The sequence below is a fragment of the Caloenas nicobarica genome, chromosome 13, assembly GCF_036013445.1.
Source record: "Caloenas nicobarica isolate bCalNic1 chromosome 13, bCalNic1.hap1, whole genome shotgun sequence".
Lineage (NCBI taxonomy): Eukaryota > Metazoa > Chordata > Aves > Columbiformes > Columbidae > Caloenas > Caloenas nicobarica.
This window is the reverse complement of record NC_088257.1, coordinates 6264686-6277623: the sequence shown is the minus strand read 5'-3', so window position 1 is coordinate 6277623 and position 12938 is coordinate 6264686. Positions and strand designations below refer to the sequence as shown.

General features: G+C 50.8%; 1 protein-coding gene across 1 annotated transcript; it reads right to left on the bottom strand.

Annotated features, from left to right (window-relative positions):
• Positions 1 to 8012: 8012 nt before the first annotated feature.
• LOC135994111 (GTPase activating protein homolog 4-like) lies at positions 8013 to 11740 on the bottom strand. Its single transcript, XM_065644419.1, has 5 exons — positions 11636 to 11740; positions 9485 to 9545; positions 9251 to 9390; positions 8343 to 8399; positions 8013 to 8142 (listed from the first exon to the last, which is right to left on the bottom strand). The coding sequence occupies exons 2-5, from the start codon at positions 9501 to 9503 to the stop codon at positions 8098 to 8100; spliced, it is 261 nt and encodes an 86-aa protein (XP_065500491.1). The 5' UTR covers positions 9504 to 9545; positions 11636 to 11740; the 3' UTR covers positions 8013 to 8097.
• Between the last annotated feature and the right edge of the window lie 1198 nt (positions 11741 to 12938).

Here is a 12938-nt window from a genome sequence, read left to right as displayed (position 1 = left end):
GGGCATGGGGTCCCTGAGCTGGCTGAGGTTCTCCAGAGCAGGGCTGGGGCGCAGGCTGCTGTGATGCTCCAGAGCAGCTGAGGCTGGTGAGACTGGGGTGCACCAAGTGCCCCTTTGTAGACCCATCATGTTAGAATGTTTGGGGGAAAAGGGATGTCCTTCCAGTGTAGATGGAAAACTGCGTCTCCTCCAGATGCTTTACTTATCCAGAACTGAACCAGCTCAGATCCTGTTTGGGGAAGGTCTCCTTCTCACTCGCAGACCCCCAGGATGGGTTCTGTGTCCCAAGGGAGATGCATCCCCCCCCACCAGGCAGCCATACAGCCAGGAGCCAGCAATTCTTACATAGCAGGTGCTGAGAAAAACAGCTGAAATCTGCCAACTCTGAGGCTTAGTAGATCAGATTTTATATAAGGATGATGCACATTCCCTAAGGGCTCTTTTGTTTGTCCCCAAAACCAAACCAAACCCGTGCACCTACTGGAAGGGATGCTCAGGGAGGGAGATCACCAGTAGGATGTCAGCACTTACCAGTGAAACACATGCCCCACTAAGGGAGTGGCTGGCAGAGGTTTGGGCTGTGGAGCAGGTTTTGTTTCAAAATCTACTGTGATTACATTAAACAGCTCATGAGTGGCTTTAAAAGCTCAACTGCAGAGTATTTTATCTGAGCTTGGAAGGCTTTGCTGTTTGCTCCGTTACCTTTTTGATCCCTTCAGAGTGGAGAAATCTCAGGTGATGTTTAGCAGCACAGCCCCAGCACCTCCTGAGTGTGGCAGTAGGGACAGCAATCGCCCTAGAAGCATCATGGGGCTGTCTGGGACTCTACCCCATGGAGGACATTTTCCACATTTCCCATCCACAGGATCAGACTTTGGTTGCCCTCCCAGAACCACACATCACCTCCCCCAGCAGTTCTCCCATGGGCATTTCTCAGATGGACAAGGCTCATTCACACCAGACACTCTCCTCTCGTGATTTAGTTCTCGCCATGTCGAGTTTTTCCACCAAAACCTGGCTATTCACTAAAACTAAAGATTGCCACCAGGGAGTCCTTACCAGTCTTACCTCCAGATTACCCCTTAAAAAGGACACATTCATGGCTCCTGGGCTGTGAAATGGGAGTGATTTTATCTACCACGGCCAATTTTGCAACAACGTGCTTGAAGAGTGCTCCCATAACCTGGTTGTGTGGCTTGGCTTGGGAGCAGCAGCGCTCAGCCACGGGGAGCTGGTATCATGTAAGATTCTTCCATCACCCCAGCTGGCTCCTCCGGGAGACACCGGGCTGTTCCCTGGGACCTGCCATGTTCTTTTCCTCACCTCCTGATTCACACCACAACCATTCTCATGTGTGTGGGCTCTCCAGCGGCAAGTACGTTCTGCTGCCTTTGCATAATGCAGTTAAAAACTAATCAACCACAACACGAGTCCATTGGCAACCAGGCTTCATTAGCGCCAGCGCAAGGACAATTCGTTTTCTTCATTCCATCCAGAGCTGAGCTGGTTCTGAACTCCAAATGCTTTTGCTTGTCAATAATGTGTTCATGCTGACCCAGTACATAACTGGAAAAAAAAAAAAAAAAGCTTTAAATGCTTAATGTTAACCACTCTACTGGCCACATGAGGACTTCCCTTTTTGCATAACACAGAACAGATTACATGATGTTCAGGAACTATTTGCAAAGCACAACAGGATTTATTTTATAGGTTGGTTTTGTTGTTTTTTTTTTTTTACTTTAAAGGTGAGAAACAGCCCAAGGTCAGCACGGGGTGAGGAGTTCCAGGTGTTCCTGCAGGGCAAAACAGCTCTTCCTTGGCTCCCAGCCACACATGCAGCTTGTGCTTCAGCTCGAGTACAGCCTCATTAATGTGGTCCAGACTGTTGACAGCGTAACATGGGGATCAGGGATTTCACGCCAGCAGAAATGTGTGTTGCAAGCATTGACATTTGATTTTGACACACTAGGGATTAAGGAGTGGCTCAGAGGTGACAGCGCCTGCCCAGTGGTGCCTTTTCTGTGCAGAGGGAAGAGACCCGTATGCTCTTAGGGTGTCTTCAGAGGCACTTGCTAAAAAGGAAAATGCACCAGGAATGTCCTTTTACCCACGGCTATCCCTGCTCTGCCCACCAGCCTCCTCCTGAGCTAAAGACACTGTCACCATCAGACCTGAAAGTCCTGTTACACAGAGGGAAAACTAGTTTCCTTGTTTCAAAAGCATGGGAAGGATGAAAGTGTGGGCATCGCAGCTGAGGAGGAGGAACGGTGTCATCAGCAAGGGCCATGCGGGGCTGATGTGGCACAGATGTGCAAGAGCCAGTGCAGCCTGCACAGGATCAGGCCCCGTGTTGGGTGATCAAGAGAAGAGCCAGGGCCAAATCCAGCCTCGGCAGCTGTGCAAACCCACTGCTGCCCCTGTGGCTTACAGCACCCTTTCAGCAGCACTCTGCCTGGATCCTGGCTTGGCCGCAAGCCTTGAGACTTAGGCTAAGGAATTATTTTTATACCTCAGTACGTGCAAATAACACACAGAGTGTCATTTGCATCATACCCCTCCCAGCCTGTCAACAAACACATCAGCTTCCTGGAATTTTTGCTTTCTTTGCATCATAATATTTCTAGATCCAGGATGTTATACAACCACCAGGTTTCTCCGTTTGCCACACATGGTTCAAAGCCGCTCCTGGTAAGCGAAACAAAGGGAAGTGGAAGCAGGTGGTGTGGGAGACTCTTTGTCTGCAGTCACAGCTCATCTTTTATAACAAGCATCTTTCCTTTCAGGTCTCTGTATGCAATAAGGGGAGCTGCTCCATGCCTGGTTTTCTCTCACGCAGAGGCAAGCAGTTTGGTATTCCAGGTCGGCACTGTGCTGACTAGGCGTTGGGCGGGGAGCAATCATCTAAATTACATGGTATTGTTCCTGGGTCCTGCAACTCTGCTGGCTTGATTGCTCAGAGAGACCCTGACTCTCTCAGTAAGGAGGATCAGATGTAAACAGGGTTGGGGAATTAAAGAAAACTTTAATATTTTCCCTTCTGAGTCATACAGGCTTTGCCTGTGGCATCATCTTTCCTAGAGAAATGAGTTGACAGTCACATGGATTGTCAGGACACAGAGCTGCGACGTAACGTTACCTCATTGCTCATGTAACTGGGCTTATGCTTGAACTCCTGGAAACTGGAGAGTCACAGAGGGAGAGCCCAGATCCGTACCTGACTCATTTTACTCTCTTGGGCCAAACATCTTGGCAAAGACATTGGCAGAACATTATCACTCAGTCTTGGAAGCAAGTCTCACATAAAATGAATGCATGGAGATATGTTTTTCCATGGGCAGTCAGGTACAAGTCACGTACTCCTGAGAAGGGAGTACAGCTAAAAGCAAGGTCACAATTGTCCCCATCATCTGGCGGGAAGCCCTTGGAAGGGTTACAAGACCATGGTCTGTGGTGCAGGGTGCTATGACCTTGCCTTGATGCATTGCAATTGTTTCAATGGTGTTTCAAGGGCAGCTGATGATCCTCCTTCTGTAGGACACCCTATAGAGGGGCCCAGAGTCAACATGGCTCATTTAGCACCGTCTAATCCTAACATGCGTAAGGGCATAGATAACATAACCAAGCGATTAGAGGAGGAAAAGCCATAAGGAACCCACTTCCTGAGGACATCAGTCCACCTTTTCATTGCAGCAAGCTCCACCACTTCCGAGGACATTGGTGTCCACAGGGAGCTGCATCCTAGCAGTTGTTGTCTGGGTGCATGGCAAGCATGGACAAGCTGGGAGGTCCTGCAGCTCAGCATCCCCTCCGTGCATGCCAAGAGCTGCCGGGTGAGCGCTCCCCGGCTGCGTGGTGCTGCCCGGGAGCTGCAGGTCTTTCCCCCGCTCTCTGCTCTTGGTCTTGGCTCCTGTACAGATGTCTTGCCGGATGAGCTTTTATGTGTCACCTGCTCATCCCCTGCCCTGCGCTAGTCTTTATTCCTTCAATTCCAGCATCTCCACCAGCACCAGCATGATAATTCAGTGTCCTTCTTACGTGAGGGCAAAAGACCTCTTGCAAAGCCAGTGGCTTGAGTTCCACCTAAGACCCCTGTCTGACCACGAAGGAGAACAACACACCTTGAAGCAGCCCCTCTTCCCCACAGCCAGCTGGTGTGAAGCACTAAATAGAGGCACCGGGCTGGATTTCAGGCAGGATGAGCAGGGCTGTGTCTCTACCACAACTATAAGGAGCTGCCTGTGGGCTCCCTGGCTGGCTGCAGTGGTGGTGGCCAGGACAGAGCTCTCTGCTCAGGGAGAGGACAAGTATTTCTGGCTGTGCCTTTTTTTTTTTTTTTTTCCCCACAGGTTGTTTCACCTCCGTCTCTCGCTGCACTTTGGACGGCAGGTGAATCGTGGTTGGGTAATTGAGCCATCGTCCCCGCCGCCAGCTCACCCTTTCATAACATGTGGATGTCATGGCTTTTAAAGAGGTCAAGTTGTTAGTACTCAGTGGAAGATCTCTCACCCAGAAACCTGTCCCGGTGGATCTGCTGGAGCAAATTGTAGGTTTTCCTTTGCAAGAAGCCTAGCACCATTTCTGTGTGGATTTTAGGAATTTATTGTGGTGAGGTTTGGGGAGTAAAGAGCTTGATCTGCTCTTCTGAAAGAGTCAATGCAGGAGTCCTGGAAAGCTTTGCAGGGGAGAGACAGGTGCTGTGAAAGTTGTGTGTCCTTTGAATAATTTTTATGAAAATGAATCCCAAGAAGTTTAGTGAATAAAGCTCAGCTATAACTCTTAGCTGCTGGTTAACAAAGCAAAAAGTCTTAATTTATGGATTTTCAGAATGAGGGGACAAGTTGCAGAAGGACACAGCCCAGAGAGGAGTGTGAATGCTCTGCAGGACCTTCCAAAACACCCTTCACTTGCAAGACTTATGTATTTTTGGGGTTTAACTTTTCTTTTTATTCAGCGCAAAAGTAGAAGAGTCATTTCATAGGAAACCTCTGCCTGGCACTCTGCAGAGATTAGCAGATTGTAAGCAGGGCTGCAGGAATCAGCTTTTCTGGGAAAGTCAAGATTTCTAACTGTTTCCATTTTTAGTGGCATGAAAAAGTGGCTTGAATTTTTCCATGAAGAAGGTCACTTGGGAACAGAGGAAAGACTTCTTTTTTATCTCTACCTTTGAGAGGCTCATTTCCCTTACAGGACACTTTATAAAACAAAACACCAGGCTTTACTGAGCACAGCAAGATGCAAACTTTCATCGCAAAATAAACGCCCAACCTTCCTGTTCTGAAATTGTTGACATTCACAGAAAAATGCCTTAATGTGGGGGCACCTCTGCATAAAATGGTATGGAAATCAGTTCTTTCTGCGTGCCTAAGCTCTCTTGGCATCTCTGCTGCTACAAGGCACCAGACGGCCGCGTGCCATGCGCGGTCTCTGCAGGTATCCCCAGATGCCGTGAGCAGGGCAGCACAACCCCTCCTGCTCCCCGAGGACCAGCCAAGGTCATTATATAAAGAGGAGTAAATGTGTGTAAACATGACTTGCTTAAGTAACTCCACGGCTGCCAGTTTCTCTCGCTAGTCTCACTACTCCACCCCTCCAGAGCCTGGTGCGATGGGTGTTCAGCACGGCGCAGCCCACGCTCCTCTCTCAGCCGGTTGAGGGCACATCAGCTCCAAGGAGCCCCAAGTGGAACCTTGCAGATGTTTCAAGCAACTGAGGTGGTTAAACACCCCGATGAAGTCAGACATGGTGCCCAGCAGCGCTTGGGGAGCTGCTGGCTGTCATGTCTGTGGGCAAACGCTCATCCCAGCGCACCCAGGTTGTGCTGGGAGAGGCTCAGCCCCCTGCGGCTGTATCACCCCTGTGGCTGAGGGGCCTCAGCATCCCCAAAAGCCAAATGTTCCACCTGCTTTTTGCCTCCTCCACTAAGTGTTTTTAGAGCCCTAATCCACACAGCTGGCGTGAATGCCTGTGCTATCAGGCCCATTCATATCGCTTAGGGGACAGCTCAGGGACACCAGATAATTTGAAATGGTTTTCACCCCTGCAGCTTTCCAGGGAAACTTGACCAGTTCGAATCAAGGCAGCACAGGGGCACAGAAGGGAGCGAGCTACGTGCAGGGCGAGGTGCCAAAGGCAGGACAGAACCTCTTGGCTGCTGGAGGAGACGCCTGGATGTTCTCACAGCTGATCCTGGGGTGTGTTTTGCTTTTTGCACTTGTGCCACAGGAATCTGGCTGCTCACGTTATATTTGCACAGAGTGCGGTGGCCCAAAGCAGAGACTGTAAAACACAAGCAGCAAACAGCAAAACTTGGCCTGGCTAAGTGCTTGCCATCACCCAGCAGAACAGGATGTACCCAACACTGGCTCCCAGCACATGAAAGTGCTGGGATTTGGGAACTGCACGGACATATTAGTGGGGTCAGCTGCAGACAGTCATTCGCGAACTTCACCCACTCCTGGAGCTGGTTGCAGAAAACAATTTTAGGGCTTTTACCTTTTTAGGTGAGATATCTATCATCAGCTAAAAAGCAGAATCTCACCCCAGTGAAATGCAACAACTCTCAGCTCCAACTGAGCATCTACAGACATGCTTGACCTAAGAAAATAGAGCCTGGCACAGCATGCTTGAGAAGTTTACAACCTTTAACTTAAAAAGCAAAGGCAGGGCCTTCCCTTCTCATGTCCAGACACAGAATTTATTCCAACAGTTTCCCATCCTGTGGGAGAATGGCCTAAGGGGGCTGCAAAATGCCACATCTCCATGTACTGTTTGGAAGTAGGCTGTATCTTGCACAAGAGTCCTGCATACTTGCACTAAGGGGAATGTAAAATATGGAAAATAACTCTACATGGGGCTATTTCACATTAAGGCACCCATGTTCATGCAGCAATAAGACACTTACTTAGACTTGGCCTTTCCCTGCTGAAGCTAAACCAGCACATTAAAATTCAGTTTAGCTTTTGGGGTTGTTCATTTTTCCTGTCTTTGTGTTTTCCCTTTAATCTTTGTGCTGGATAATTAAGACAACATTCCTCAGCATCTTTCCTGATGTTTGTTTTGGTTATACAAAAGCTGGCTGCATTTGTTCCGTAAAAACAACATTGAAAGCCACATTTTCTGGTTTTGAGTAATATCCTGCATGGTGTTGACTCTTAAACTCGAGTTTGTCTGAAATCTGCATTACTCAGGAAAATACCCTTAAAAATAAAAAACCTTAAGGAAAACAAATCAAGGCAGTGATGCAGCAAGGAGAGCTTGTGCTCAAGTTTGCGCTGAAGTTTTTATTGACGGTGAGACTTTTAGGCTGCGCCTAACGCTGCCGGCAGCAGTGGTGGGTGCAGGTGCTGGGCACCATCTCCCCATCCCAGGTCCATGTTGGACCTGTCCCCGGCCCTTACAAAACAGCCGGGCGGTTATGAAACGCGGGGACCCGCTGTCACACGTCCCACCCCCGGTAGATGGCGGTGCCAGCTCATTTTTCCCAATTTTTTTGGTCCCCTTTTTAACTGGTGCTGCGACCGGTTCCAGCCCCAGGAGGGCTGAGGTGGGGTGGGGGCTGCCGGCTGCGCCCCTGTGCTGGGGGCTTCACTGCAGAAAGGGAAGGGGGGTTTGGTTTGGTTTGGTTTCCCCCTGCCTTGTAACCACTTTTCATATGCTTTTCATAAATCTGAAATCACAATCATTTGTAACAGTTCAGCACAGGCTCAGGCTGCCCCACCCCATAGCAAGTGGGATGGAGGAGACAGGGAGGATCTTGGTACTACCTAATGTTGGGGGGACTATGCAGAGCCAAGCGACCAGAGCTCCTGGATTTCCCTCCAGCCTCTTTCACGGTCTTGAACAAAACCTGCCTGTGCTCACCCAGATCCTGGCTCCTCACCTATTGCTGTTCCTTGGCTGTTTCCTTTGCGGAAGGGACAGATAGCACAGGGTAGGCAGCGTGACTGGATGGATGAATAAATAGCATTTCTCTTTGGAGCCCGCAAACACCTTTATTTGGCTAAAAGTGGCCCAGGCCCCCTCCAACGTGTGCTGCCGTTCGCATCCCCACCTCCTCGGCATGCCCGGGGCAAGCACCGCAGCTCCAGCATGGAAGAGCTAATCTTTGTCTTCCTTCTCATTGTCCTTTTCACTGCTATGATCCTGGGGCAAGAACAAAAAGAAAAAGGACACCATGTGAGGGGAGTGCTGCATGTTTTGTTTTCTGTCACCTGGTACCTGTAGGAATTTAATAGCACCCACAACAATTGAATAGCACCCGCAACAATCACCCACACAGGCGTTTGCAGGTGCAAATCCCTTGGGCCAGCCAGGTCCCAGCACGGAGCTGCTGGTGGTGTTACCTCCTCTGAGTCGCTGTCAGAGCTGCTGCTGCTCCTCTTGTCCTCTTCCCCAACTCTCTACAGGGGCAAAGAGAGAAGGACAAGCATCACCAGGGACCCCGACACCCGATTTGCTGTTCGAGCTAGACCCTCGAGTCAGAGAGATGTCTGGCCTTGTGGGTGTCTTAAGCCAGGCTCTGCACCGCGAGAGCTGCTGTGGACCCATGTGTGCCCATGGCCCTGCAGAGATCTCCAGAGCCAAGAGCGAGGATTCCGTGGTGTGAGCAGTGCAGATAGCATCGCTGTCCACAGCAGCGTCTCATCTGGGTTGAAACAGAAGGAAAAGGAGGGAGAACTAACTACGAATACTGGGAGCAAAGAGAGAGCTGTCTCTCAATGGAAAACACGCACACTGTAATTTCTAGGCTGCAGACGGCATAGCTCCATCTGCCAGAGGTGTGATGTTGCCGTGGGTCAGACACAGCTTCCCTTCACAGCCAGGATGTCCATCAGTTGGGGCTGGTGCTTTCTAACACCCCACAAACCCCGGCTGCTGCCTGTGCAAAGCACCCTTCTCCACATCGCTCAGCTCCAACCTGGGAGCTCTGTGTCGTTCATGTCCCCACCATGCTGTGCCCACCTGCAGAGGTGGCCCTACCGTGAAGCTGCCTGCCTCCCCCTGGGACACCGATCCTCCTGGCAGGAGCTGGCCCCATCCCACCGCGTGCTGGGCAGTGGGTGCTCGGGGTGCTGGGTGCCCCACAGACACTGCACAATTGGTGCAGGGGGTCCCCAGCACAGTCCCCGGCATCAGAAGGTTTGGGAAGTGCTGGGCTCACCCTGAGCACCACGCTGGGGACTTTGGGGCTGGAAACCCTCTGGCAAATGGTTCAGCAACTGCTTTGTAGAAAAGTCCATCATTCCCCTACCTTTTCCTCCTTCTTCTTCCTCTTCTTCTTGTCCTTCTCTTTTTCTCCCTCAGTCTTTTCCTTCTCCTCTTCTTCCTTCTCTTCTTCCTTGTCCTTTTCTTTCTCCTTCTCCTCTGTCTCCTTATCTTCCCGTCCAAACCCTACAACAGGGCACAGAGGGAGGTTCTTTGCTCACATGCAGCGTCCAGCACACGCAAAGCCAGCACATCCCCCGGGTTCACACCAAACACTCACATTTCAGGATTGTCGACATTTCACCGCAGCCAAAGGGCTCTGGGGGACGAGACTGTCAAACCTACGACACAGAGAAGACATAAAGGAGCAACTGGAGGGTGGAGTAAGGTGAGCTTTTCGAGGATGAAGACATCTCCATGGACCCCCACCATTCATTTTTTCCTTCTCCATGGGAGAAGATGCCCTGTGCACTTCCTAACCCACAAAACAGCAGGTAAAGGGCTCAAGTAGTAGTGGTCTCCAGAAAAAAAAAAAATAATTAGACCTTGTGCAGTGATGGAGGCAGACAGAGAAACCTCAGGGCAAATGTGCAGGGAGACACCTTAAACCCTCCGCTGTGAGGGGATGAAAATTACAGAAATATTTAAAATTAACTGAGAGTGAATCAATAGAGAGCAGGCATCGGGACTCTCAGGAATCCACAGCAGAAAGGGGGATGGCAGGGGGGGAAGTGGAGGCAGCAGCAAGCAGAAGAGAAGCCGAGGGCAACGGCAAGAAAACTCAGCATTGATCAGGTACCCGAAAGGTGACAGATAAAAGTGAAGAAGGAACAGTGATTTCTTTAAAAATAGCAGAACCCAAGTCCATGAAACAGCTCAGGCAGGTCAAACTCTCCCTCTCATACAGAAATGGCACAACGGGGCAGAGGAAGGGCAGCAGGGGCGAGGGATGGGGTCCCTTCTGCTCGCAGGGAAGAGCAGGGTTGTTACCGCAGCAGGTAATTAGGCAACAGTTTCTCTTCCAGCCACTGATGGAGGGAGGCAGGACATTAATGCTTTCTTTTAATGTTTTTTATGGCCAAAAATTGACATAATCTGGCTGGTATTTGGGCTTTTAAAAGAGCCAGTGGCAGCCTCTGAGCCCATGTCATTGATTTGTATTTTCTAAGCAGGTTTGAAAACCCCTGGGGTGCTGCAGGGCAGTGGGAAGCAGCGGGGTTTGGGGCAGCATCAGGGGAGAGCAGGAGTGAGGGAAGTGGTTGGTAAAAGGCATAATCAGTGCAAAGTTAAAATCTAATTAATAATGAACAGTAATCTAATTCATCTCTGTAATTAAGAAGTGCAACTGCTAATTGAAAATAATTACCTTTTAATCTAAAATCATTAAAAATAATCAAACGTTAACAAAAGAAAAGCAGATCCTGGGAAGGTGCAGAAGGTGTAGCTGATGCCACAACCCCAAGTCCTGAACACTAAAGGTGCTCCATTATTACTGTGGCATGTGCCCAGCCCCAAATCTGTGGGGATGTCTCTGCCTTATGCCTTCACTGTGGGGGGTGAGCAGGAAAGGCACAAGGTACACAGAGGTGGACTTCAAGCTTTGCACTAGGAGACGGGCAACCCGATCAAAGCCCAGCAGACAGGATTGGGAAAGGGTAGCGCTGCCCCAATGCATGCTAAGAAATGCCACCGTGGGTGGGTTACAACCCTTTAATTCCCCACTGCACCGGTAACCCTGTCCCTGGGGACCAAGCCAGGGGATTTCCAAGAGATGGGGTGGGCTCCCCCGCCCCCGGGCTCTGCCATGCTCCTGTCCAGGGGTGTCACCCAGCACCCTGTGCAGCCCAAGCCTTGGGTGGTGGCTCAGATGATGGCTTACTCGGCTCTTTTTCCCATCCCATCCCAAACCAGCACATCCAGTTCTGCCTGTTCCTTCCGAGCCCCATTCCAGGCAGGCAGCTCTCCCTGCCACAGATGCTCTGGTTACCTAAAGCCCGGGCAAGCAAACCAGCAAAACCCAGCGACCAGCCCTGTGGTCCACACTGACAAGCTCCAATTTTTTCTTCAGAGCCGAGCAACATGCGAGGTGCATGTGGATCAGACCTGTGGCTAACAAAGCAAACGTGTATTCATACCCCACCAGGTATGGTAGCCTAGATGCCTTACCTGCCAGGCACAATGGGCTTACAGGTCACGGTGGTTGTGCCCACTCTCATCTCACCCAGGGGACTGAAGTCCTTCCCACGAGGCTCAGGAACGATGCCCGATTCCCATCCCCAAGACCTCACAGAGCACCAGCCGTCGCAGGGATGCTCCCACTGCACCCTCTGCTTCACCCTGCCCTCCTGCTCTGCTTCTCCAGCCCAGAAAACTGATCAGGAGAGTCTGTAAATCCCCTCGATGACACGAGGGACACAGGGAAGTGCCTTACCTGGAGCCGAAAAAGGTGAGTGTCCTCCTCGATGCCTGGTTGGCAGCAACAGAGGATCTGGGTATTTGAGTGTTGCGGTCTCCTCCTCAGTCCCACTTTCAGGGCAGAAAAACTGGCTCTGCCATCCCCCAGGGACAGCACATGACACTGGGAACATGACCAGTTGCATTTATACCTGCAAGAGACATTGCCTCCAGCATGGGCAAGAGCAGAAAGACCTCCTGACTCTTGTAAACAAGCCAGGGCAGCTCTGGAGGCTGCAGACATGAACGGGGACCAGCCCTGGGACCAGCCAGGGCACTGGGAAATCAGTCTGGGAATGTGCTATGGTCAGGACCCTGTTTGGGGTAGAAAAGAAGAGATTTGGGAGTGTCCTTAAAACCATGGCGACAGGAACCTCCAGCGCGTCCTTGGTCTCCTCACGGTGGGAGGTGTCGGGCAGCTCCAGGGGGTGCAGGCAAGGACCAGGCAGAGCTCAGCACTCTCAGCTCCCTCCGATTCTTGTCCTTGCTGCTGGCTTTCACTCCAACATATCATTAAGCAAATACCTGTCAGCAGAGAGCAGTTACCAGCAGGTCTAAACACTTGCATAATGTGCTTCCCCTCTAATGCAATGCCCTCATTTCTAATAGCACCAATATGGGATAATAACAGTAACAATAATGTCAAGAAGGGCTTGTGTACCTGAAAGCTAATTTGTTTTCTGCACCTAATAAAAGGTATCACCCTTCCCATAAGATTTGCCCCATTTAAAGCCTTCAACTCTACAACAAAATTGCTCTCACAGTCATTTTATTTTAATTTACCATAATTGCAGCATGCATGGAGCCCTCTCCCACTGTGCAAGACTAACCCTGGGTAACTCGTGCAGGGAGCCAGCAGCTGTACAGAAGTCACTTGTCCCAAAAACCTGGTCACGTCTGCCCCAGGCCTCCTCCACAGGAGCCTGCACCGGCCCCAGTGCAGAGCAAGAGCCCTCTCGGTAGGTTGAGGTCAGAAATAAGGGATGGGTTTTAACAGCAAGGGTGGATAAAAACTGGAGCAGTTCAGCCAAACCAGTGGCAGAGTCCCTGCTGCTGCAAATGCTACTACAATCGACAGCAGCAGCGCTTTCTAGCAGAGATGCTTCAGCTCACACACAAATCATTTGGGGAACTCCCGGCAGCCAGCGCTCGGTCTGGGGGTGAACGATGGCAGCAATCCTGCTCATCCTTGGGGTGACACAGCCGGGGAACTCGGGATACCGCCTGGGAGGTCGGTGGAGAGGTGCACAGGGAGCACAGTGCAGGGTCTAGGGAGGCTG